Genomic DNA, 27,782 nt, shown 5'->3' on the forward strand with positions numbered 1-27,782 from the left:
AAAGCAAGAGTGAGCAAATGGGAGCGGGGAAGTAGGGGTGAGGGAGAAGCAGACTTCCCATTGTGCAGGGAGCCTGATTCAGGGCTTGATCCCAGGACCCTGAGATCCTGACCTGAGCCAAAGGCAGATGCTTAACCAAATGAGCCACCCAGCCAGCCACCAAAGATGTGCACAACCTAATCCCTAGAGCCTGTGACTGTACCTGTGATTCCATTAAGAATGGGGGGATTGTCCTGGATTATCCCGGTGGACCCAATGTTATCAGAAGGGTCTTTATAACTGAAAGAAGGCAAGAGAGTCAGAGAGAAACTGGAAGGTGCTATGCAGCTGGGTTTGAAGATGGAAGAAGGGCCCATGAGTCAAGGAATACAGGAAGGCTCTAGAAGCTAGGAAGTTTCCCAGAATGAGTGCAGCCCAGCTGACACCTTGACTTTAGCCCAGTGAGGCCCATTTCAGACTTTGGGCCTCCATTCTTTATAAGGTAATGAATTTGTGTTGTTTTAAGCCACTAAGTTCGTGTTTATTTATCACAGCAGCGATACAGAGCTAATCCCATTTCTGTGGTTATTTGCTTAGCGTCTGAGATGCTTAACGAGTTGCATCTCCAGGCATTTGTCTGCTCCTAACAGACTGCACCAGAGCTGGGAATATCTGCTTCCCTTTCCAGAAGTAAACAAATGAATATGGGACCACTGGGCATCGCTCTGGAGGAAATTAGCATTTTTCCTACAGCCTTGTGTGCCCATCCCGCCTCCTGCCTGCCCCAGCGCCTCTTGTCCCTCACTGTTGTGTTTTCCTTTGTATTGTTTTTTCCTTAGAGCTCTGAGCCCTCAGTCAAGGATTGTTTGGACTCAAAGAACACTATCTACTCAAGTCAGTTGGAGGAAGGAGAAGTTGGAGAGGAGTGTAGCCAACGGGTCTCAGGGTGGAATCTTCCAGCAACTGTGGTTCTTCCTCCCCACTGCCCATTCATGACAGCTCACCAGAGCCCGCTCTTCCTTAGCCCTCCTCAAAGCCTCAGGCAGGCCCCATCCGTATCTCAAGCAGGTTTAAGGAAATTCTCCAGTGTCTTGTACACTCGTAATCACAACAGCTTGTAATCGGTAGTTGAAACATTCGATTGTCACGTAAGAATCGAAACTCCCAGCTCCACAAATGCCTTCCCTGCCCCTGTTTTGCACCTGGGATGCCTGCAGTGGGCTAAGGGGCATTCCTTAAACTTCTTCTCTAGCTTTGGCTCCTTCCGTATGGAAATGGGACCAGGACAGTGAAGTGAAAAGCTTCACTTGATTGGCACCAATGTCATCTGGCATCGGTGTCCTCTTATCTACAGAGGATAATGCACATTCACTTTTGGGCTCAGTCAGTTAAGCAGCTGCCTTCGGCTCAGGTGATGAACTCCGGGTCCCGGGATAGAGCCCCATGTCAGGCTCCCTGCTCAGTGGGGAGTCTGCCTCTCCCTCTGCCCCTCCCCCTGCTCATGCTCACGGTCTCTCTCAGATAAATAAATAGGACCTTTAAAAAAAAAAAAAAAAAAGGTTGACTCCCTTGTGGACATGTTTGTGGATTCCTGGAAGACTTCTCTGTTGTGTAGCTCCAACCGCAGCACCTGGAGTCAGAGAGAACCCAGAGGCTGGCTCTGTCCTTGCACCTCTGCCCCTGTCCAGGTACTGTCACCCCTATAGAGGCTCAGATGTGCCAGACGCCTTTATTCAGTGACCCCAGGGCTCCATTTCTACTGTGTCTTCCACATACTGGCCCCAGGAATTGCATCCCGTAGGCCTGCCTCAGTGGAAGGGTAGGGATTTTGAAAACATCTCTATTCTTAGGGGTTATGTTGCTTCAACCAAACTCTCCCGGTTGCCTTTTGTTGTTGCTTTTAATTAAGTAATGAGCCCGGCTCCCAGGTGCATACAATGTTAAAGGCCCTAAACCCTGGCTTTCAGTACCTCCTTCAAAGGTCTGTGGCACCCTGCTTTGGTGCGCAAAGGTGAGCGATGTCTTTTGACCCAAGGCCTCGGGTGGCTCCGTGGCCTCCTGTAACTCATGAGCCCAGAGGGCGCCCTTGTGGTTGCGCCTGCTGCCGTTTCACCCCTGACAGGACTGAGTGAGAAACCCTACGGGACCCAAAGCGCTATGGAGTTCATTCTTCACATCTGACGGGGGATAATTAAGTACTTGTAGATGAAAGAACACGGAAATGAAAGGCCGTTCACAGAGCTGATAATATTTCGATTGAGATTTTCCTATCAATTGTTTTCTTTCTAATAAGACAGTGGGCGCCAGAACTGCACAGGGGAGGACTCGCCCCTGCCACCTCCCCTCTTGCTCAGCCATTACTGACCCCCAGCTCCCTGTTGGGAGTCTTGGGTGTCTTAGTTCCGATCCTGCGGAGAGGAAATCTGATTGGCTCTCTCCAACCTCTGGGTCCAATCAGCTGTGCCCCGAGCACAGATCCCTGGGCCCAGCGACGGCTCCCCAGGGCCCTGGGGCGCGGACCTTGGGCAGGGCACGCCCACTACCTCGGTGGCCGTGTGCACAAAGGCTTCGGTCAACTGGATCCTTTCTCTCATCTGCTGGGCGTTCCTTGGTCCCTTCGAACAAGAGGAACTCGAGGGAGAGCTGAGAAGCAATACTTGTGTTGCCTTCTGAGTGTTCCTCTCACGCAGACACCTGTATGAAGACAGTGGGGGCTGGGCGATGGGGTTAGGTCCCCTGCCTTGGGATGGCCCCAAAAGAGCTGGGCAGCGGGTCCTCCGCTGTCTGTGAGCAAATGAGGGATTACTTCAAAAAGCCCCATGAGCCACCTCCCCTTCAGCAGTTCGCGAGTTCGCTAATGTACGTCTACCCCACATTTCTTCATCCTCTTCCAAATTGCAAGTTCTTTATGAAACCATACGTGCAGACAGTGAACTTCATCAAACTCATCCGTTCAGGCTAGAAAGCATCATCAGAGACCCACGGAAGGCCCCTCTCCTCTGATGTTGCTTATTTATATTCACGCCTGCCCTCTCTCTCTCGCCCGACAGAGATCCCTTTGAACGCGTTTAGTGTGTCCTTTAGTGTGTGCGTGTGTTTTGCACTTTTGCTCACGGTATTCTGTTGCACACCGGGTCCAGTTTCTTGCCCTGCGCCATCGCCGGAGTTACCAAGCGCAGCTAAGCTCCTGCCTCTTCTCGCCCCGTCCTTGGGTGCTGGCCATCCACGCACGTCCATGGCCACTCTCCTGTGGCTGGAGCCCTAACTGCTCTCTAGCCTTTCACCCCCCCACCCTGGCAACATCCCCAACTCCCCCAGCCCTTAAAGTCCAGCGGCAGCATGTCTTTGGGACCTAAACCAGAGTGATAAGGCTGAGGTCATAGTGCATGTGACACTGAGGTTTGCCTAGTGATGCCACAAGGCCTGGCGGAAGGGCTGCCCCTGTCCACACAGCCAGCCGCGACGCGCAACCACTCCCTGTATCTGCGGCACTCTGCTGTGGGCGTGCCGTGGCTCTGTTTCCCCATCTAATGGCGATTCTGGCTGCCACACTTGGTGCTGGAGCTTTCCACCCACCCTTGGCAACTGGGAACTCGTGGGAGCCCACGGGCGGGGCAGCCGGTCCTCCAGCTTTACCGTCATCTGAAATGTCCTGATACTTCTTCGAGTTTCTTGACTTCTATCCCTCCCTTCTCTGCTGTTTCTTGCTCTCCTCCCCCACTGCACTCCCCACCCCCCAGCCCCCACCCAGCGCTGCCGTGGCCAGTGGCCGGAACTAGCTTGGGGGGGAGGGTGCCCACCACAGCGCAAAGATTGCTGGAAATACCATCTGCCGTGGCTTCTTCCAGGGAACAGCCTTGCCACGGATTCCCTTTACTTTATTCACGTGGACAGTAAATCACAAAAGCAGGTGTTCATTAAACCCTGAAGTAGTAGGAAGTCCGCATCTCCTCCACAAAGTGGCAACAGACCTTCCTCGTACTCCGGATGAAAAGGGAAGGAAGGAAAACTGTTACACCCACAGCATGATTTTCCCTGAGGAGCTGAGTTATTTATCAGGATTGGGTTATTTGAGGGAAATTAAATAAACCATGATATTGCCTTGTTCTGCTTTCCGCTACAAGGCATCCCCTATCAGGAACACAGTTTCCCAGCCGGCACCTGTCTGAAATAGCTCGGACCCCGACATCCTGGGCATTGCCACCGTGGACCCAGGGGGCCTCCCGGCATGGGGAAGTGATGTTTGCGGGGTGCTGTTTGCACACAAGAAACCCACACTGACACTTCGCTTTTGTGCTGCTGACCCTGAGCAGATAACGATGTTACGAATTTTTAAGAAATCGATTCCCTTTCTAGAAAATTAAAATCAAAGGGGGAGAATGAATGTGGAGGGTAGCGGGAAGCACAGGGACTGACGGAGACCAGGCTTCTGCAACAGTCCTTCCCTGGGCGAGGGTTATTTCAAAGCCCTGCTGTTTGGCATCACAGATGATAGCGCCCAACATACACCGCATGGGAAGCTTTCAATCAGGCTGTTTGTTACACTGGGTGAACACTTGATTTTGGTTTTCTCTGAGGCCTGAAAGCCCATTTTTGAGCTTTTTGATTTACTGCGCCTGAGAGCCCCAGAAATGTTCGCCAACACATCACACGTCGCATTTCAAAAGAACGCTGTCATGGAGAGCCTGGCCTCTGCGCATTTCATAAATATGTTTGTTTTTCTTCTCTTTCAGAAGCTGCAAAGAATCGATACTCCTCACTGTCATTCAGCCTTACCCTGTAAGTGTCCTGTGAGTAAAAGTGCCGCTGTAAGATCCCAGGATTCCAGTCTCCCCTCCTCCCAGTCCGGGGAAACCGTGACAATGAATTAACAGCAGAGAAAAACAGCATGCACTCACAATATGAGTTCAGAAATCTTCATTATTTGTGTTTTATGCACCATGGTAGCAAAACCATTCGCAGCAAGAAAGGAAAGTAACGCCTTTTCTATATATCTGGAAAACCAGCTCTCAGTCAATGGCACTCACATCTGGAAATCACACAAGACTCAAGACTTTCTTATTGTTTCTTGCTTGAGAATCGCAAATGGAATGGAATGTTTAATTGTAGGGTGTTCTAGCATAATTCTTTTCCATATTCCTTTCTAATTATTTTGGTAGATATTTCAGGGAGGCCCCCCCCCCACACACACACACTTAAAGGTGGCTATTAGAGGAAACGCGGCTGTCAGAATTTGATTTCAGCAGCCTTGGTCAGGAGGATGGGAGTACTGCCTTGGGTTGCCATGATTTTTTTTTTAAAACAACTCTATCACAGTATAATTTGTATATCCTAAAATCCACCCATTTCAAGCATACAAGTCAATGCTCTGTATAAAATTTACTGAGGGATGCAGCCATCACTACAGTCCGGTTCCAGAACACTTCCTTCAGCCCATTGAGATCCCTCGTTCCCATTTACAGTGAATACCCCCTTCGCACCCTCAATCCCAGGCAACGACTGGTTGCCCATTTCTATAGATTTGCTGTCGCTTGTGAAGTCCGTACATTGGGAGCTGAGCTCAAAAATACCAAGGCAAAGTCCTTCAGATTTTCCCACAAAGGTTTACCATCAGTACCTTGCATGGCCTTCACAGGGATTGGCAGAGATTCGCAACTGTTTAAACTTCTACTTCCTTCCCCGTGGAGTTGGAGGCTCTGCTAAGGGTCATTCTCCGTCTCCTGACCAAACTCTTCCTTTCCCGTGTCCCAGCATCCTCCTTGGAAGCACTGTGGCCTCAGCATTTCAGGCAGGGAAAAAAAAGTGTTCCAGATTGTGATACGATGACAAATAGAACTAAGCAAGACAACAAACTGTGCCATCCAGGACATTGCTACTTACAATAAAAACTTAGTTTACTATGGACTGTTGCTCGTGGTCCCTGTGTGTGCCACAACTGCACATGCATGTCTGGATTTGAAAACCAAGGAGACAATGGGACGTAAGAGAACTGAGATTTGAGATCCAGTTCTCGGCAATAGAACAGGTCAGTCCCGCACCTGCTCGGACTTCCAAATCTGTCTCGCTTCTCACACTGACTCACGTCCAAGGGCTTCCCTGCTCTGCTGTCTCATAATTCCGTGCTTCCTTCCAGAGAAAGAACAGCTACATGGTTTCTGTTAACCAGAGTGTCATTCACACTCGCTTCAAATCTATCCATGTTTCCTCATTCTTTGCAGGGAACAAATAGGTTGAGTGAAGCCAACAGAAATGCCTACAAAAACCAAGTGGTTGGCCCACTACAAATTCCTAATGAAACTTCAAGTTCACCTTGCGTCTCCTGGCTTCCCTCTTCCCACTTTGTAACCTCTTAGACATGCGAGATCAGAACCATTGTATTCCAAACCAGGTTATTTTTGCAATGTGAGGTAATGTTTTACCCCATGCAGTAGACTTGGAGAAAGAACAAGGACTTTGGCATTTAAGTTAAGGGTTGCGTCTTGTGGCTTTGCTTGCTGGTTTCGAGTGCGCGTGACTGGTTATTCATATGAATCCTCATTATTACCAGTGATTCATGGAACTTCCTATAATAGATCATCTGGAACTTTCCAGGAGTTCAGGTGGCTGTTGCTCTTGCGCTATAATGAAAGTCAACATTTGACCACAACATTCAGGAGCGAGTGTTGTGTGTTCTTCTGGCCAATAGCTGCACCTCTGCGCCTCGTAGCACTCTCTCCCTGCTCGATCACTGGGTGGCATCCTCGTCTTTGACTTCCCTGGATTAGTCCTCCTTCCTGAAAAGCCCACCACATATCCTACCCCGATACTTCCTCGGCCTAGCCAAACCCTTCTTGCTGACCATTTCTCTCGGCAGCCAGGATCGGCATCCTGAAACAGATGGGCCCCCAGGCTGAAAGAACATGTATAAATTCTGCTTTTATTGCACATAGTAAAAATTAGCATTTTAATTTATTCTGTAACCTGCCGGCCAGCATTTGTTATGTTGTATTTCTTCTGCCTAGTAAGGCCCCGTCAAGACAGAGAACCAGTGTTCGCCCCTTCTTACGTCACTCCACATGGTCCCGGGGCTCCCCCACAGTGAGCCCTGCTGTGGAAATACCTGAGGCTTTTTTTTTAATTAATTTATTTTTTTCAGCATAACAGTATTCATTGATTCCTGAGGCTTTTGAGAAGTCGTTCTTCACAGGCTGCTGCCTTGTTTTTGAAGTGTTATAGATGGCTCTCCCCTTCTGCCATGTTTCCTTTATTTCTTAGAGAAAAATTGTGGAAGTATAGAAGGCAACACACACGAGAGCAAAAAAATATACGTCAGCCCATCTTTTCCTCAGAGACAAGCAGTGTAAACAATCGGCCTGGTTCCTTCCAGTCATGTGATAGATGCTTTGTCACTAGTGGAGATCTTGGACATTGAGTTTATTCTGCTCCTTTCACTTAGTCTGTCATAAACATGGTTTCATACCATCGAGAATTCTTTATCAGCATCGTATGCATGGCTGGAAAGCATTACATTGAATCAAGATTTACTTAGCCAACACCCTCTTATTAAGCCTCTCATACTGATCTCAGTGGTCTTCCCTTTTAATTCTGCACACAACACCTTTGCGTAGAAGTCTTTATCTATATCTAGTGAGAAGTTCCCCCCTTCCATTATGATGACATTCTAAAGAAGAAATTTCTGGGTCTCTTGTGGATTTTATTCCATCTTTTGCACCATCTTCTTTCCTTGTACTCTGACTGTGTTTTATTCCAAGGCTTTCTTGCTAGCTCCTTCCTCCTTTCCTTTGACTTTACCTCCCACATTCCCAAATCTAGAACTTCCAGAACTTCCTAGTCTCATGGGGCTTGAGAAACAGACTGTTGAAATTCTTCGATTCCCTCCCATTACACAGTGCTGGCTCCGTGGCACTTGGGATAAGTTACTGTCCATTCTGTAGGCTGGCGCTATCATGATTTTCATTCACTCGGCTTTTTTCTGGACCCGAGAGCTGAGGACCTGCTTTCCTGCTTCTCCTTCCTGCCCAACTTCTACTATGTTCCACACACCTGGGAGAGGCTACCTATCTCCTTATGGGAGCCTCCATGTGTTAGATGGTCCCAGAATCCAGACGAGATCCTCCTGCCGTGTGTCATGCCAGCCCAGTTTCGGGCTTGTGGGATGCTTCATTGGGTCACTCTTCCTTCCTCCTGGTCATCCATGCGTGTTTCCTGGGAGCGCCTCCCATTCAGCTTCCTGCTTGTCAGTCCTTGTCTTAGGCGCTGCTCTGGGGAAACTCCACGCTAAGTGACCCGGTGATAACTGTGGGCTAACTCAGACTTCACCACATACTTACTCCATGCCTACCTTCCACGTACAGAGTACTGTAGACATATAGGAGTTGTAAATTTAAGACCTTATGCTTTACCCTCAGAAATTTTATCTTATTTAGGTAATTTTTTTTTCCAAATGATGTTCTAGTGACTTCTGAGCCTCTAAAAGCCCAGCAAAAGCAACAGCAGATTTGGAAAGACGTTGATTAGAGCCCTTCTAATCTTAAATTAATTAACAGCAGGGGAATCTGATTATTTTAAATGGTAATCACTCGTCATTTCCACTACAGGATAGGAAGTGCTTGTGATCAGCACCTACGGGCCTGCGGGTTGCTCAGAATTAACTCATCGTGTTCTGAGGGGTGTACATTGTATGTTTTTTGAGGCGCAAAAGAAGATCAGAGTGAAAACCGCAGTCGTGATGGGATTACGTACCCCGCATGCCACACGTAACTCCAGCCAGTGGAATAAGCCATTATTTTGTTGACTCTAATTCGGTAACCTTCAGACTTGAGGAGCTTATGTTTTTATTACCCAAAAGTAATTTTTGAAACATATGTCAATTACATAAAATAGTCGCAAATCTGGAATAAGAAAAATGCCCTGGCCTGAATTCTCTCGGCCTTTTATCCCAAGTCCGTTGGCTTCAAAATACACATAGAATAGTATTTACTTAACTCCTTAGCTATCTAGTTCCTGGCTGGTTCTCCTCGTTCATCAGGTTTGTGGTTAGGGCAGGGCAGATAAATCTGGGGAGGAGGTAAGAGGGTAAAGGGAGAAGCAGACTCCCCACTGAGTAGGGAGCTGGATGTGGGGCTCAATCCCAGGACCCTGGGATCATGACCTGAGCCGAAAGCAGATGCTGAGCAGACTGAGCCACCCAAGTGTCCTTGTGAAGTGCTTTTTTTTTAAAGATTTTATTTATTTATTTGACAGAGATCACAAGTGGCAGAGAGGCAGGCAGAGAGAGGGGAAAGCAGGCTCCCTGCTGAGCAGGGACCCCCCCCCCCCGCCACGACACGGGTCTCGATCCCAGGATCCCGATATCATGACCTAAGCTGAAGGCAGAGGCTTAACCCACTGAGCCACCCAGGCACCCCTGTGAAGTGCTTTTTTTATTGAGGCAATGAGTGACATAGATCGTTTCAGGAAAACGTGGCAAAGTGCTATATTAAAAGATTCAGATGCACAGGGGAATCAACCTCTGTATCTGGCATGTTGAGCACACATGAGAGCCTTCATGAATAAAGGATGCTAGAGCCCGAGGCGGCAGTGGTTGGTGGGGGGGGGGGCTTCAAAGCTTGAGCCCCTTATCTAATTAGTAGCTTCTGTTCTCGGTAGCTTTCTGACAGCCCACTCCCTTTGTGTGAAACCCATTGTGCCAGTGTAAGTATCGCCTGCCTAAAATCATTAAGAGAAAATAATGTTTTCCCTTCAGCTAAAAAGTGGCATATCGAAAGCAAAAGAACTCACTACTGTACGATTTGTTCGTTAATCATTACCAAACTCAGCCTATAATTACAGCGATCCGAGGAGAACACCACCATCCCATCCCTTAAGCTCTATAGTAGGACTTTTTTTTTTTTTTTTTTTTTTTTTTTTTTTAGTAACCTCTACACTCAACATGGGGCTCCGAACTCCCAACCTGGAGATCAAGAAGCACAAGCCCCACAGACTGAGCCGTCCAGGCTCCCCTGGAGTGGGGCTTTTAAAAGTCATATTGAACATGTCAACATGTTGTTCTTTAGAGCTTTGAGTTCTTGGTTCTGTTTTCTTATGTTGTGTTCCAAGAGGTCAGCCTTCTCTGCAAACATCTTGCATAAACAGGGAAATTAAAGCTCCAGCGGCCAAACCATCCATTCATCCACGCTGTCCCCTAAGACACGGATGAGCGCAGCGGGTGGGATGGGTGTGGAGGGAAACTTAAGGTAACAGGATTGTGTCCAGTATTCAAGCAAAACTCCTCCCTGGAACAGGCACACACAGTGCCAACAGCGATTTTATCTTTTTACAGGAAGATGCACGTAACATAAATCTACCATTTTCACTATTTTAAAGCATTCAAATCGGGGACATTAAGTATGTCCACCATCTTGTTCAACAGTTGCTGCTGTCTTGTTCCAGAACCTTTTCATGACCCCAAAAGGAAATCCAGCCCCGCAGATGTTAGTCACTCCCCATTGTCCTCACCTGCCCGGGGTAACCACTATTCTACCTTCCGTCTATATCGAGTTGCCTGTTCCAGACAGTTCATGGAAATGGAGTCCAGTGCTACAATACATGGCCTTTTGTGTCTGGTTTATTTCACTCAACATAATGTTCCTGAGGTTTATCCATGTTGTAGCACAAACCAGAACATCATTCCATTTTATGGCTGACTAATACTCCATTGTATGGATTTGTCATTTCATTTCTCTATTTTATCATATCATTTTAATTGATCTCAAGTACACTTGCATTTGACAAAGATGGGAACCTTTTTCATTTTTACTCAAAATTCAAAGTTTGGGACCCCCTAATTGGCTTTTGTGCCCTGAGATTAATACAGGGCACAGAAAGTCGAGCCTCTATGTTTGTTCTCGAGTCAATTACTAGGATTCTTTCCACAACAGCCTGAACCTCTTGGGACCACATACCATAAAAACGATTAGGTTGGACAATTTGCAATTTGCAATTTGCAGTGCTTGACAATTTTAATCTATCAAGTAGCAATTTCATGATTCAAACTAAATATTTTCCTGTTTATTAGATTCAGTAGAGAATGTGGTCCTTTTTAAAATAAACAAATGGTGCCTGCAACATAGTGGACACCTCCTAAATGTGAGTTCCCTTCTCCTCAGGCTTCATTAAAATTCTTCAAGAAGGATGATTCTCAGATGGGGTGAACTGTGCAGCAGGAGTTCGCTCTGGATCACAGTACACTTCTGAGCAAGTTTCCCTCTTGCACGTTTAGTTTCTGAGGAAGAAAACTTGAGTCACTCAGCTCCTTTCCAACAAAAGACAATACAATTGACCCTTCAACAACGTGGGTGTTGGGAACACCAACTCCCATGCAGTCAAAAACCTGCATGTAACTTTTGAGTCCCCCAAAACTTAACTGCTGATAGCCTACGGTTGACCAGAAGCCTTACCGATAATGTAAACACGTATTTCGTATGTTCGATGTATTATATTCTGTATTCCTAGAATAAAGCAAGCTATGGAAAAGAAAATATTATTAAGAAAATCATAAGGAAACTATGTTGGTGTGTCTGGCTGGTTCAGTCAGTAGAGCATCTGACTGTTGATCATGAGTTTGAGCCCACATCGGGTGTTGAGATTACTTAAAGAAATAATAAAATAAATATAAATTTTGAAAAGGGAAATGCATTTATGATATTGTACTGTACTTTCCCCCCAAAATCCACACGTAAGTGGATCCTATGTTGTTGAAGGGTCAACTCTACGAAGAACCTTTACAGTGAGACAGAATATGAAGCCAACATTCAATTGTAAGCCAAAGTGGTCTCTGCCCCATCCTGCAAGAACTCTGGATGACAGATTACCAGCAAGAGGCTGAAATTCAAGTTTGGGGCACATAAAGTGGGTGTGTTTTGTGTGTGTGCGCTCTTGCTTGTTCACACGCCCTTAAACCCTTTGTGTGAATAACAGTGGGACTATCGATCACCTTAGAACTATTAGTGAATCTTCTCCACCTCTTTAAAATAATGAGTGATCAATTCGACATGAACCCAACATTACATTTGACCAACATTTCACCCTCCATGTTGCGCTCAAAGCTCTATATTCAAAGCACGGTTTGTGACTTTTGCAGGCATTATTTTAAAAGATCCTTGAGTGGGGCAGCCGGGTGGCTCAGTCGGTTGAATGTCAGACTCTTGATTTCGGCTCGGGCCGTGATCTCAGGGTTGTGAGAATGAGCCCTGTGTTGGGCTCTGCGCCGAGCATACAGCCTGCCTAAGATTCTCCCTCTTCCTCTGCCCCTGCTCTCTTTCTCCCTCTCTCCTCTCAAAAAAAGAAAAATAAAAAGATCCTTGGGAAGGTGCTCAGCAAGAACATAGAGCGCGCTGTTTGACTAAATCAAAGCTCCTACTTTATGAGCATGACAGGGTTTTGATTGCTTCCATGATTTGTGTTTCATCCTCGAATTGGACATGTACCAAATGTACTTTTTAGCAGAAATATTGCATATACGAGAGGAGAAAGCTAGAAAACAACTGCTCCAGGGTTTGCTCTATGTTCCCAATAATGATACCCAGTGTTTTCTTTTTTCTAGTCTCCCAAGTCAGCATTTATTAGTGCTGCCAAAAAGGCAAGATTAAAGTCCAATCCGGTCAAAGTGCGGTTCTCCGAGGAGGTCATCATCAATGGCCAAGTGTCGGTGAGTTGACCGTTGCCTGCTTACGGCTCAGAGAGAGTGGCTGAAATAGGGGCTTTGCCCACAGCACAGCCAGTCACCCCTCTGGAATGCTCAATAGAGAATTCGTGGTTGGATTTCACGGGGCTGCTAAATCTCAGAATTGCAAAGGGCTTGAGAGATGGCCATGTTGCTCCTGATGGGTTCCCTCTATAGTATCCAGAATATGTAGTCCCGTGTTTCTTCGAACGCTTCCAATGTTAGAGACCTCACTACTTTGTGGAGGAGTTGATTGTCTGTGATCTCTGGCATCACCCCAGGTTGAGTAAAATAGGCCTCTGAACCTTCCACATGCTTCTTTCCATTGTGCCAAGTGAGCACGCTTCCATTATATATTTTGAGAAAGGCTTCCCCTAAGTTTTTCCTTATTCAGAATTAAATGTCTCCATTTCTTTTCACTGATCAAAAGGGAAAGAGGTGAAGATGCAGGGAAAGAGTCATATATGCCAGCAGAAGTAAAGATATACAGCCCGAATCTTCATCCATAGGTCTTGATGGAAATCACGATTGCCCAGGCATGTAATTCATCTTCTAAATGAATAGTGCACACATCAATTGGAGGCTGAGTTTCCATTTTTTTCTCCAAGAAAATCTAGCCTTATGTTTTTAGTTCTTCGAAAGCAGTCATGTAAGGCACTAATCATTTTTGAGCCTCTGAAATACCAGCGTTTGTGGTCGAGGTTATGTTGTTGCTGGTGGCGGTGTTTACATGAACTCACGAGGACAAAATCTCATCCATGACTTGCTCGTGACAGGTCACAAAGTCTTCCCCGAGGGCGGTCCTGGGTCTGAATTTGAAGGCGTGGCCTGCACATCCTGAGCAAGGCCCTCCTGGTCCAAGTGTGTCCTTGTCAAAACTCGCTGACCTGTGTCTGCCCCGCTTGGAGTCCAGGGGTTGGATGGCCAATCTGTTCAATTATGGGATGCTTGTGGGAGGGGCCTCGGGCTGTCACTGTGCTGCCCTGGGAGCATTTCAGCTGTGGCCCCTGTCTTCCCAATCACCATCTCCCACCCCGTCTCCTCTGCCCCTGTTCACCCCACACTGTTCCGCCCGCCACAGTGTATCCCTGTCCCTTTGGATGTAGTTAGTATCCGTTAGCATCTTACAAGACAAAGCTGGAAGGTACCAGTCACAGAGGAATCACACTATCACAGAAGGCCACCCTTAGCTCATCTTTTTTCAAGCTTCCGAGCATGAGATTGGGCAATCAGTTTATGTATTTTTAGCAAGAATGTGATTCTAGAAGCTGCTATGGCAATCTCACTTCATCCTGGATCTAATAGGGCTCATTCAAGGCAGCTGGTGTGTGAGGACAGCTCTGAGGGTCAGTCATCACCTGCAGCTCCCCCCACTGTCTCCCCACAGGCCTGTGTGTGGCAGGGACATTCACTCACGTGTCTGTTCCTCAACCTTTGGGACCATCTTTATGTCCAGCTTACTCTTGCTCTACTGAGTCACTGCATATCTCTTCATGTGGCCTTGGAGCCAAACCCACTCGGTGAGTTGGGTAGCAAGGAGTCAGGTGTCGAGTCCACAGGAGGGGAAAGGAGAGAAAGGAAACTCAGAGAAAGGAGCAGAAAGCGAAAGGCACAAAGTCTCTTACAGAAATACCCAGGGATTGAATCTCATGCGTTATCTGTAGGACATTAGCCAATCTCTGGACATCTTGTCTTTAGTTTCTTCATCTGTAAAACAAGGGACATAGAGTTTCATGACTGCTGAGTTCCAGTTGGCTTCTGTGACCCCGTGACTGGCTGCATGGGAGAAAGGATTGGCAGAGCGCATCCCACATGCCTTCTTTCTTCCCCTGCCATCTCTCCCTACTTTCAGTTAAAGAGAAAATTGAAAGCAATACGTTTCTCTTGTTCATTTCTGGTCATGTTCCAAGCATTTCTTCTTGAATTATTTTTGAGTTAAAATGTTTGTTATAGACTCAGTGTTTTAACCTTTACCATGCTCATCCATTCCTTAAATGTCCCCTTTGAGCTTAAGGAACATTTCTAAATGGGTTAAAAATTGTTCCACCTTCCTGAGTCCGTTGGGGGGGCATGCAACTCTTGATCTCTCTGGGTCATGGGTTGAAGCCCCACATTGAGCATGGAGCCTACTTAAAAATAATTGTTTCCAGGGCGCCTGGGTGGCTCAGTGGGTTAAGCCTCTGCCTTCGGCTCAGGTCATGATCCCAGGGTCCTGGGATCGAGCCCCACATCAGGCTCTCTGCTCAGCGGGGAACCTGCTTTCTCCTCTCTCTCCCTGCCTGCCTCTCTGCCTACTTGTGATCTCTGTCTCTCAAATAAATAAAATTTTTAAAAAATAATTGTTTCCTAAAACAACTGTATACTTCAAGCGTGTTCTTGCTTGTTACTCACTTTGCATGAGCTCTACCAGGTGCCAAAGGTACCACATCAAAGGTTATCATTACTGGTCCCATTCTTTTCAAGATAGACTGCTCTGCAAAGGCTGGCCTTGCTGTCCTGAGCACTGTAGTTCAATTACAAAGGAATTATTTCCTTCATTGGGTTTTCCGATGGGAAACCTTGACTTTTAAAAAACATTCAACGGATTTATTTTCAGATGGGAAAAAAAAAAGTTCTTTTATTTGCATCAACTGAGTTATTTGTAGCTGGAGAAGAAGAGTTTTGCTATGAACAACAGAACTCAGATATCACGGGAGGGACAGTTTTTAGCCCTAGAGAGTTCCCCGCCACACTTTTTTTTCATGTTGGGATTAGAATACATTGTAGATAGATACTGCTTCTGCAAAGGGCAGAATGCTCATTTGACCTTCTTGTTCGTTGCTGTCATTAAACAGGAAACTGTTAAGGATAATTCACTTCTTTTTATGCCAAATGTTTTGAAAGTGTATCTGGAAAATGGACAGACCAAATCATTTCGCTTTGATGGCAGCACCTCCATAAAGGTAAGCGGACCCCCTGATCTCCACCTGGACACTGGCAGGTGTGGCCTGAAAGTCCCACGGTCAGCCTGATGTGGCCACACCTTCTTGCCAAACTGTTTCTTTCTGAGACTTTTTTGGTTGCTTCCAAATAAGGTAGTGTGTGAATACTTAAAAACAAACTGGAAAAAAAGCTTAAACTAAGAAGGTTCTGCTCTTTGTGTGTGTGTGTGTGTGTGTGTGTGATGAACCACTAGGGCTAGTTATTTTTATGCAACTCCGGTGTAATTAAAAGAGCATGACGGTCCCCAAGAAGGCTTGGCACCCTGCCTAAAATTTCTTAGCAATGTCAGCCCCCAAGAAGATTAAGACACTAGCTGTTAATTGAATATCTGCTTCTTTGGTGTCCAGCAAAAACAAGGGGTAGGATGATATAAAGATAACATTTGCTTTTAATTGCTGTAACCAATTTCATAAAATTAATGCCTAAAAAGAAAGAAATAAGGCATGCTTCTTAGGAGAAGGGGTAAAAAGGAAGAGTCACAGAGCAGTCCTATTACTGTGGAGCCACAGGTGAGTTGTACAAAAAGGGTATTAGAACAAAGCAGATGGGTTCTTTTCCCCCATGCTTTCTTCCTGGGGAAAAAAAGTGCATATTCTCTTTTTTATTGGAGAAAAGTGTGTGCAGAAATTGATTGCTCCCTAATGTTCCAGCAGCCTAAAATAGGCTTTCTTCAAATGGCACAATAAAAGAGATTTTTATGGAGGTTTTAAAAAAAGTCCCTAGTGATGATCTGTACAACAATGTATCAAGAGACTATCAAGTCTGTGTTAAAAATGTCTGTCAATAGTCAACCCCTCATTCTCGGTTTTGTAAATTAGTCAGCATAGACCGCACAAGTAGAAGCATTTCTGCAGACGCCTGTTCCCTTATTGCCGTGATACCAACAAGCAGCCCGTTTAGAAGTGCTTGAAGTAGGTGCCGATGTAGCAGGTGATGGAGAACACAGTGTTCGAGATTGATGATGGAGCGTATAAGCCGTCCTCAAATCCTTCCACACTGAACCATCACCTTCATGCGACAACGCTCATTTTAAATGGGGGTGACTGACAAAGTCCTTTTCCTTTATTCCTACTCAAAATCCGTGGATGGCAACGTGTTACTCTTATTATTGATCTGCTAGCCTAGAGGTGGGCAGACTTCTGGAAGGAGATTAAGTATTTCCAGCTCTGTGGCCTGTTTGATCTCCCTCGAAACTACTCTGTTCTGTTGTGTCAGCAAAGCAGCCATAGACGGTGGGTTCCGGAGGTCCTTAAGTCCGCCCTCTGGTTCCATGATTGACTTGAAGGACTTGCAGAACTCGGCAAATTGTTATAAGCACAGTTACGGGGTTTGGTTTTGTTTTGTTTTTTTAAGATTTTATTTATTTGTTTATTTATTTGTGAGAGAGTGAAAGCGAGAGATCACAGAGCGAGAGGGAGCAGTAGACTCCCCACTGAGCAGGGAGCCCAATGCGGGACTCGATCCCAGGACCTGGGGACCGTGACCTAAACCAAAGGTCGAGGCTTAAAGGACTAAGCCACCCAGGCACCCTCACGGTGGTATTCCATCACAGCAAGAGGACCCAGTGGGCGTAGGTGCAGAGGGCAGGAGAGTTTGCCAGCTTAGAATTTCCCAACCCCTTCGTTCTCCCAGCAATCGCACGAGACAGCACGGTTGCGGGACTGCCAGCCGGGGAGGCTCCAGTGAGCCTCGGTGTTCAGTTTTTGTCTGAGCTTGGCCACATAGACAAGCTGAGCCCCCGTGGGCCTGACTGTAGGATCCCGCTCCTCCGGACGTCGCGCTGCAAACATTTGGCCCAAGGCCCTCACGTCGTGGGCACAGGCTCTCGGCTGTCTCTCCGGCTCTCAGGTGGACAGACACTCCCCCGAAGAGCCAGGAGCACAGAGGCAAATGTTTCTTTGGGCAACACGATTCCTTTCCTACTCAGACAATATGTAAATGAATGGGCGTGGCCAGCTTACGTGCTCCGGCCAGGCCATCGGTTTTTGCAGATCCCCAAGGTAACCCACAGGCCCACATTATTAGATCTCCCTGTGCCACCGCAGCTTGGTCCATGCTACCACGTCACGTGGTAAGGAAATCTCCTTGCTGTTAGGCCACCTGCCCCATCTGAAGATATAGATCAAGACTTGAATACATTCCTTCATCGAAATCCCTCTCGATTTCAAAGAGAGTCCTGTTGTTCATTCCCTCTGGCCTTGGTCTTGGGAACCCACACTAGAGTGAGTGAGTTTGATTTCCCTGAGGGTGGTGGGCGGCACCAAGAAGACAGAGGGCAGCAAGTTCAAGCTCACTGTGCTCGCACCCAACAGCTTTACTATGGCCGCAGACGTTGGTTGGAAGGTGTAAAAGAGAAGGAGTAGAGTTATGAAAGGAATACGACACTGGTTAATAAAAATTGCCAGAATTCTTGCTAGAGAATCACGGCGAGGAGAAACTATTGCTATCGATTTTCCTCTGTCGTCCCTGGTGTTTGAGGAGACTCTTTTATAAAGTATCTGTTGCCACACAGAGGCTGGTTTGTTTGTTCTTTTCTGGCCCTTGAACAAAACTTATGACACAGAGAATCTTTTTTTATGAAATTCAATATATAGTCAAGGCATTTCTGTTGAATGATGTCTGAGGTGGTGATTAGGTGTGAGGGTCCTTGTTTTAAAGGGGCCTGGAGAAGGGCGCTGGGCTGGCTCAGTCGGTAGGGCACGCCACTCTTGATCTTGGAGTTGGGAGTTCAAGCCCTACACTGGGGTGGCATTTACTTAAAAACAAAAAATAAACAACAGCAAAACAACCATTAAAGGGGCCTGAAGAAATTGAGAAAGGTCTACAGGGAAGAAACAAAATTTCAAAAAGATGAGCTAAAACAACAACAACAACAACAACAACCAAATCTGTATGTATTGCAGGGTTTTCCTATCTTGACACTGTTGGTACTTGGGACCAGGTAACTCTTCGTGGTGGGGCATGTCCTGGGTATTGTAAGATTCTTAGCTGTATCCCTCAATATTGAGAGCAGCCCCAGTCCCCTTGTGACCACCATAGATGTCTCCAGAAATTACCAATTGCTGTGAGGTAGAATCGCCCCGGGCTGGAATAGCACTGCTCCTTGGGATTTTTAGCATCTGAGTATAAATCATCCTGAAGAGAGATCATTTACGAGTTTTCGAGTACATGGGGGAAAAAATGGTGTTTCTTTTTTCATTTTCAAAGACATCTGTTTTGCAATGCAGTAAACAAGTGCTTATGTATAGAACACCCACCTCATCATAAATGTTTAATCCTGCCAAAGATTGCTAACAAAGCCTGCTCCTCCTTCTCTCCCCAGGGATGTGAAGTAAAAGCGAATGTGTGCGTATTGTTATAGCCCCCTACCTCTATATCAAATAGCGCTACAGTAAATGTGTTCTCTGTGTGAACTCATTTAGTCCTTACATCTGTTCTGAGGCAGGTATTGGTAGCATCCCCAGTTTATAGGCAGGGACATGAAGACACTTCGAAGGTAAATAACTTGCCTTAAGCTGCACAGCTACCGTGAAGTCGAGCTGGGAGTAGAGCCCACATTCCAGAGCCCACATTTCCTGACCGCATGCCCTTACCAAGAGAGACTCTGGCTGCTTGGGTGGCTTAGTGGGTTAAGCATCTGACTTTTTAAAAAAATTATTTTAAGATTTTATTTATTTATTTGAGACAGAGAGTGCTAGAGTGAGAGAGCACAAGCAGGGGGAGCCTCAGAGGAAGAGGCAGAAGCAGGCTCCCCACTGAGCAGGGAGCCCAACTAGGGGCTTGATTCCAGCACCCTGGGATCATGACCTGAGACAAAGGCAGAGACCTAACCGACTGAGCCACCCAGGCGCCCCCACCTCTGACTCTTGATTTTGGCTCAGGTCATGATCTCAGAATTGTAGGATCGAGCCCCCTGTGAGACTCCACGCTGAGTGTGAAGTCTGCTTAAGATTCTCGCTCTCCCTCTGCCCCTCCCCTCCCCCCCCTCCCCAGCTTGTGCTCGCTCTCTCAAAAACAAAAACAAAAACAAAAAACCCGAAGTATAGACTAAGGGTCAGCAAACTTTCTCTGTACACGACCAGACAGCACATATCTTGGACTTCACAGACCACACAGTCTCTCTTGCCAATGCAAGGGGCAAGAGCAGCCATAGACAGTACAGAAACAGATGAGCGTGACTGTGTTTCAATAAAACTTTATTTACACAAACAAACAGGTGGTGGGCTGGATTTGGCATGTGGGGGGTATTTCGCCCACCCCCAAGGGTAGACCACTTTATGAAGAAGTTTGATCATTACCCCATTAGGAAGCAAGGAGACCTGAACCCTCTCCCCTCCGCCGTGGATTGATCAGCTCTGTGGGTCAAGTAAGCACCTCCTCCAGCTAGATCAACCTGTTGCCTCCCTGTTTCTGAGCTCCATAGTGATTTGGGGTGGTGGGCGAGGTCAGGAAGAGGAACATCAGGCTTCGGAATGAAGCAAAGGTACACAGTGCAGACACCTGAAGCCCCTCTGTGCAACCATTTCCGTCCCAGTAAACTCTGCGAGAGAGCTCTGCCCATCCTGATGGCATCTTGTCCGTGTTTTCTCTATAAGGATGTCATCTTGACTCTTCAAGAAAAGCTTTCCATCAAAGGCATCGAACACTTCTCCCTCATGCTGGAGCAGAGGACAGAAGGGGCCGGAACCAAGCTGCTCTTGCTTCATGAACAGGAGACTCTAACTCAGGTGTGTGAAATTACACCCCCCAGGTGAGAGCAGAGGCTACCCGGCCCCAGAAATCCCCTGTCCTCTCGAATCCTTTAAATTTGCTCACTGCAGCCCCGGGTATCTCCACTAACGAATGCCCTGGCATTCATAATGGGTTTCACATCTCAAGGTAACGTTTTCCCTTTCTGTCAATTTCTCATAGACTGTCAGTTGGTGTCACATCCAGAATTATCAAAGACTCAGCAGCTACTCACTGGGAATATGCCTCCGTCGGTCCTATTTTATGTTATGGGAAATGACTTGCTCACCTGTTCTGACCATTGATCTCTTGAAACTGTTAAAAAGAAACCAGCTCCTGCGATTACTCAAATGAAGCCAATATCATATTTCGTTGTCTTAAGTTCTGGGTGCATACTGGTGACTATTTGTGGAAGCTTGAAATCCCTGCCCCAGGGCTGCCCACTGTAAACATGTGATCTGCCAGTGTGTCCCAGTTCCTGCTTACTAAAATGCCACCCCCATCTGTTCTGTCGGGAGACAAGCAGGCTGCTTGGCTGCTGAATTCAGTGTAGCACCCTGACTTCTCTTGTGATTCGACACAAGCAGGGTGTTTGCTGGAAGTATAAGGGACTTCAACAACTTCCCTTTCTGTAGGAGAGCTCAGTAATGAGGGGACTTTCGGGAGGGAGCGAGATACGCGGGAAGACCAGGAGGAGAAGCGAGGAGTCAAGGTGCCCCCAGATGGACGGATTAGCAGAAAGTTTGCTCCCACAATATCCCTAAATCTCTTGAATCGGTCCAACTCAGTGCAGGGAATTAGTGACAAAGCTCTCACTGGTGTTCATTTATAGCCCTCTCCCTCCAATTGAACTCTCTTTAGGAGGCTTAAAGCAATCTATAGATATTTGAAATCACGTCACATGTTGTTTGTTAACCTGTGCCAAAACTCCCTTGGAAACAGGTTTTCTTTTATAATTTGTTTTAGGGGAACAAGCCCTGATAATCCGAATTCCCCCATGTGAAAGGAGTTTGGCTTGGAGTTCCTCTAGACGCCGGACTTAAGACAAGGGTTTGGGGGCACATGGTTCACTGGGAGGCGATATTGGGAAATGCTGGGAAAGGAAGTGGAAGGGAAATGGGGGAAATGGGGGTGCCAGTAATGAGCCAGTTTCCTCTGTGGGCAACTGGAGCTCGGTCCTACTGGGAAACACTGCAAGCCAGTGGAGAACGCGCTGCAGAGGTATCCCACCTAAGGGGTGGGGTACGGGGGCATTTGTCCCTTGGTGGTGGTGGTGGTGGCTGCTCCTGAGGGCAGTTACTTCCTGGCTGTGCAGGGTTGTGGGGCGCTGGCCTGTGGTCACAGGTGTTTACAGTGAGCGGCCTTAAGCTGGGAGCAGTAAATGTCAAGGGTATATGAGCGTACAGCCAGTTGCTATGAGCCTAATGAAACCTCCCACAATTTTCTGATATTTGCAGTTACACTATCCCTCTGAACTTCTATCTATTGCATAGCCTTCATGGGAAAACTGCTTGCTGATTTAGCTGGAGAGAGATTTTTTCAGTCTCTCTTGGTGCTAGGTACACATAATTTCTCGTTCCAGATTGATTTCCAGTTATTAAATTTCCACTCGAATCTTAAAAGGAAACAAAAAGCCCCTAACCCTGATGCTTCCCTTATCTTTCTAAAAGAGGCTTTGTTTCGTGTTTAGCCAGAACTAAAAGCAAAGTGTTAAAACTTTAAGTATGCTTTCTAGAAAGAAATTTGGTTGATTTAAATATCCTGAGACTAACCAGTTATTTGCCTTTTGCAAGTCATTGCATATGAAAGGTTCGATCACCGAAATATTTATAGGCATGGCAAAAAGGGAGAGTAAGTATAAGAAATGTGTCTAATGACAAAAATCATTTAAATCAATCATTAAAAATATTCCATTTTGGTGAGAACCCCCAAAAGAACTTTTAAACAGCTCCGAATTTCTGGCAGTTTATAACTAAACTTTATATACAAAATATTATTGTCTATTTACATACTACTGCAAATTTCCAGGAAATTGTTTTCTTGTTTGTTTTAGGGATTGTTCTTTTTAGGAACTACATTTTCTAATGAGTCTGAAGCACTTTTTTTTGCATTACATGATTTCTCAAAAAACCTCCTGATGATAAAAGTAGACTCAAGATCGCTTGTGGAAAATTTGAGAAAGATAGATTCTAACCAGTAATGAAATGATAATCCAACTTTCTAATCTCAGCCCAGACCTTCTGACAAAATACCCTATGACCTCACCTTACAACCCCATAGCAGGCCTGAGCAGTGCTTCCAGCCTCTTGGAGTTCCCACATTTTCTTCTTCCTGGTTTGCTTGACCTGCAGCTGGTGAAGAGCCAGCCTCCAGCCCATTGGCTGGTGAGTCCAGTCAGCCCTGTAATCGCACCCACAGCCAGAAAGCTGGGTCAGTGTTACTGCTTCTCAGGATGCCTTATACCTTTAAAAGGACTGTTTTCCCACTGAAATTCATCAGCTCAACAAAAGTAGGGATGGCAACTGGAAAAATGTGTGCGTACGCACACAACATGGTGTTCAATAAAACTATTGTTATTTTTATTTTGAATTTTCAATTGCCGTTCACAAACATTTTTATTTTGCCAGATTTGTCCTCTGTAACGAAGGAGTTACAAGGCCATGAAGCTACGTACAGATACATAGAAAAGCACACACAAGTATATGAAACTACAAGTAGAGCAACTGTTGGTTCGTGGTGCATGGTTCAGGTGCATCGTGTTGACCTCTTTAAATCGAAGAGCTTTTACCTTCTTCCTTGGAGTCCAGTATCTTGTATTCATTCGGCTGTTTATGAAGCACCTACTATTACATTGGCTGATTCCCTTCAGTTGCAAAAGGAATTCAGAAACTTAACACCTAATAGTTGGCATATGCTGTGCGATAAAATAGGAAAACCAAACAATCCATGGTCCTTAGCCCTAAAGAACCTGTGGTGTCTTCTAAGCTCCCTTGAACAACTTGTATTCTCAACTCCCTTGAACTCCCTTGAACAAGTGTCCCATTATGGAAAGTTTGGGGTAGTTTGGAAACTCATGGACTCCAGATTTAGTGCTCAGGCCAAAACTTTTGTCTCTGACTTTCCAAAGCATTGTTATCCAAGGGTGACATTTTCCTGCTTTCCCTACTGCAGTCAGTCTGGAGTCTCATTGGAAAAAAAAAAAAAAAAAACCCATGGCCGTGTCATACAATAATCATAGTCTCTGTGGTCTCCCTCCAGATCCCCTTTTTGACCCCCCAACCCCATCCTAGTTTTGGTGCGCTATCACTTCCTGCACCAGCATCTTCAGATCTTCAGAGGACTGCCCATAGACTTTGGTCGCCCATTCTCGCCACACCTGGACATTCATACCCCTTTGGGACAGCCTGAAACCAATGGCTGATCTGTGGTCCTTTGGCTCAGGTTCCCATGGCTCTGTGGTATAGGTAATCCTCCTGAGTCCCCTGTGGGTTAGGCTGTAGCTACCCACCTCTGTGCACTATGCCCTTGGTTGGCTCCTCTCCTGCCTGACCTGCTCCCCCCACTCCCTTACCAGCCTCTCCCGGGAGCAGTTCCTCAGCAGGTCCCTTATCTCAGGGTTGGCTTCTGGGGAACACAGCATAGGATATGTGCGGTTTTCGGGGAGTCGGTATCTGGGAGACATTGTAAAAGAACTTTGACCACTCTTCCTTGGTGTTGAAACAAAGCTGCCTATGCCTCCATGTCCCTCTGCCAGCAGTGAAGGAGTCTTATGTTTGGTCTGATCTTCTAGGTGACACAGCGGCCGAGCTCCCATAAGATGAGGTGTCTTTTCCGAATTAGCTTCGTCCCAAAGGATCCAATTGACCTTCTAAGGAGAGATCCAGTTGCTTTTGAGTATCTCTATGTCCAGGTATGTGAGAATTTGAGGACATTTTATATTAATATTGGGGGATAAATTAATGCGGGGTTTTGCGCCTAAATTCTTTTCTTTGGGATCTTTCTCTTGTCCCCCACCCCAAGCTTCATGCATTGTGAAATGATTCCATGGTGCTTTTAATAATTTTCCCTTTTGGTTTTGAAATCATTTCATACTTGAGTTACAAGAGTAGTAGAAGAATTTTGATAATTTTCACCCAGATTCACCACTTGTTCACATTTTGCCATACTTTAGTGAGAACCCATTCCCCCTTTGCGATGCCTGCACATGCGCGCACGCACACACACGTTATTTTTCTAAACAACACAAAATGTCATTTACCAAATCCTGCTCATTTACCCCAACTACTTCTGTGTGTATTTCCTAGTAAAAAGGGCCTTTTCTTACATAATTGTGGCACAATTAACAAAATAAGAAAATTTAACAGATACATTTCCATCCTGGTGTACAGTCTATACCCAGATTTTGCCTACTGTCCCCCAAATGGCCTTTTTCTTCTAGAAACCCATTTTTTCTATAATAGGATCCGCGCCAGGATCCCATTTTTGCATCTAATTGTCGTGTCACTTCAGCTCCTTAAGTCCAGAATATTCCTCAGCCTTTCTTTGACTTTCGACACCGTAACAGTTTTGAGGAGTACAGGTCAGTTGTTTTGTAACAACCTCTCATTTTTCTCAAATTTCTCCTGATAAGGTCGAGGTTATGTCATCTGGGCAGAAGAAAGACATGCGTGACTTCGTGTCATCCTTAGTGCACCACATTGAGGGGTAGATGATGTCCGTTTGTCCCCATAATGATGAGGTTGACTTTGACTCTTGGTTATGGCGATGTTCTCCAAATTTATCCATTGAGAAGTTATAATTTTTTTATAATTAATAAGTAATTTGCGGAGAGGCACTTGCAACTTTCTTAATACCCTTTCACTTACTGGTTTTAGTATTCACTGATGGTTCTTGCCCAAATCCATTATTACTGCAATGGTTCAAAATGATGTTTTTTCTAATTCCACTATTTCTTCATTTATTAATTGGTATTCTACTATAAAAAATATTTTATTTTCTTTCTCCTTTCTTTACTCCTTTATTCATGCATTTATTCGGTGCTTCAATTGTTCTGAAATGTGATATTCCTTATAATGGAATAATTAATTTCAAAGCAACAAGACTTTGTGAAAATAGTATCTTTTGCAGACTATCTCCGATTCTGGGTCACAATTCTCAAAAAACAAGGTTTCAAGAGATGAAAATCTTTGCTAGTTTGCCCCAGAGGGAATTTACTCATTTGACATTTAGGAGATATTCCTGTATTTTTCCGTAACTGCTTCCCATTACTCTCACTTAAATTCCCAGTACAATCACATTAAACAGTAAGAGCCCGTTTACCTGAAGTTTAAGCATCTCACATTAGATCTACTCAAAGAGATTGTAAACCTAAATGTAACCTCCCCTGGCACCAAAAAAAAGGGGGGGAGGGGAGAAAATACCAAAATGAGGCCCAAAAAAACCCCCAAAGACGTGCTCCGTTTAGCTGAGCATACCTATATAAGGCAAGGATTTCTGGAGCTGTAAGAAATAAAAAAACAAAAAAGTTAGAAAAAGGAAAAAAAAAAGAAACCTTTGCTAATTCTAGGTAGTTAATACACTGGTTTTTGTTTTCCTATTCTCAGTATTTTCTTGTTTATTTCAAAACTTCTGTGGTCTTTAACAAGTTGAGTGGATAAAGAAAACCAGTAGAAGATGGCAGAGAGACCCAGACAAGATAAATGCCAGAGGGTAGGAATGGTGACATAAATTAAAGTGGCAATAAGCCCTAGAGCACAGAAATTAAGTTGAAGGAAAAAAAAAAAAGCAAGCAGAATGTGTACTAGAACATTCCAACAGATGGGGCACTAAGGGCAAGGCCCGCTTAAACATTCCCCCACCTCCGTGGTCTTTGGAAGAAACCGTGCCACTTCCGGCTCAATAGGATGATTAATGTTCCTGAAGATAACCCTGAGTCATTTGGAAAAGCCAAGTCCAATTCAGCATGCCCTGTTCATCCAGAAATGTGAAACTGTCAAGACCTGGGTTTTTTAAATGTTCCAGTTCGGTCACCTGGACACCTGTTCCCCCCACCCCGGACAGCCCAAGAACCCAGATGTGACCGCCCCATCCCCCTCATTTCTGTTAAGACCCAACCCTGGGCTTTGCCATAGCAGCTCCGAGGATACACTAGGGTTTTTTTTTTAATCTTGTTAGTTGTAAGGAGATAGTTACAGGTGCCAGTCAGAGCACTGGTGTAGACAGATGTATGCTCTTGTCATTCTCTATAATTATGTACTCCTTCCATTCACAAGAGGACGCTTCCAAACCATTGTCCCTGCCTGGGGATCTCGCTTGGGCACTTGAAAAAACCATAGATGATGTTTCTGCTTTCCCGCCTTGGCTGTTGCATGGCTGATGGACCAGCCAGTCAGCTCTTCAAGGAGTAGCCCATGGAGGGAGGGAAGGAGGTGGGAAGCCACGTGTGGTGGACTGAAACTAAGCTACCGTCATCTCCTATGTCCGCCACCAAGAATAGGAAATGAGAGGTTCCTGGCATCAGCCTGGGTCTCGCAGCATGTGAGGTGGTATGTCTAAGACAACTTGTCTAACAGAAGTCAGTGGGTCTGCAAATGGTGCTGGGTGCCAGTGTCGATGCTAGGGCACTAAAAGAATACAGGAAAATTAGCCTAGAGAACAGAGGAGTAAGCAAAAGTGCTATCGCTTATATGACAAAGACCGAAGTCCTTTCAGCTTAGTGGGTTCCTGTGGAGGACAACAACCGTTGACTCTAGATGAACCACGACAATGAAAAGAGAGGCGCTTCTGCTAACCTCCCACTCGCTAATGGGCCATGAAGTATCTTACAGATTTTAGCATATATAGTAACAGAAAACCCTAACCCTTCAGACAGTTGTAATTCATAATTTCCTGTCCTCTGTCTCGGTGCAGCGTTGGTTTCCTTTTTAATACCCAACGTGTCTACTGTAAATGAACTGTTTTAGGCCTAGAGTAGAGCCCGTGAGCACCGGTACAGCACATCCGTGCCCGCCGTTTGCTTGTGTGAACTGTCCTTGAAGTCCTGAAGTTATGAGTTATAAAAGCATGATCTGTCCCACACGACATATACGTCAGACTTCTCGGTGATTCTTCAGGGTCCGTCTGAACTCATTATGTAATGTAGTTAAGTGACTAATCACCTTGACAAAAACCTCACCCAGAAGTCTGGTTAAACACGGGGTACGAAAGGGAGGGGACGCAGCGGTCCCAGTCATAGCTCCTCGGAGAAATGATGGCGGTGACCCTAATAAAATGCATTCCAATGTATGCAACATCCTTAAGAGGTGTGCCAACAACCTTGAGAGTTAGCCCACTTTCCAGGTAATAAAACAGGCTTGAGAGATGAAATGCCACATCTGAGGTCCTTGGCTCA

General features: G+C 45.8%; 1 protein-coding gene across 5 annotated transcripts in view; it reads left to right on the plus strand.

Moving 5' to 3' along the window:
- The window catches only part of FRMPD4 (FERM and PDZ domain containing 4), an 854,311-nt gene that overhangs the window by 803,815 nt on the left and 22,714 nt on the right, over window positions 1-27,782 (plus strand). For all 5 annotated transcript variants that reach the window (XM_032329882.1, XM_032329884.1, XM_032329883.1 and 2 more), the window contains 5 exons: window positions 4,713-4,758; window positions 12,563-12,667; window positions 15,517-15,624; window positions 20,260-20,391; window positions 24,183-24,302. In XM_032329882.1, coding sequence (XP_032185773.1) covers window positions 4,713-4,758; window positions 12,563-12,667; window positions 15,517-15,624; window positions 20,260-20,391; window positions 24,183-24,302 — 511 coding nt within the window. The remainder of the gene's footprint in view (window positions 1-4,712; window positions 4,759-12,562; window positions 12,668-15,516; window positions 15,625-20,259; window positions 20,392-24,182; window positions 24,303-27,782) is intronic.

The sequence above is a fragment of the Mustela erminea genome, chromosome X (assembly GCF_009829155.1).
Source record: "Mustela erminea isolate mMusErm1 chromosome X, mMusErm1.Pri, whole genome shotgun sequence".
Classification (NCBI taxonomy): domain Eukaryota; kingdom Metazoa; phylum Chordata; class Mammalia; order Carnivora; family Mustelidae; genus Mustela; species Mustela erminea.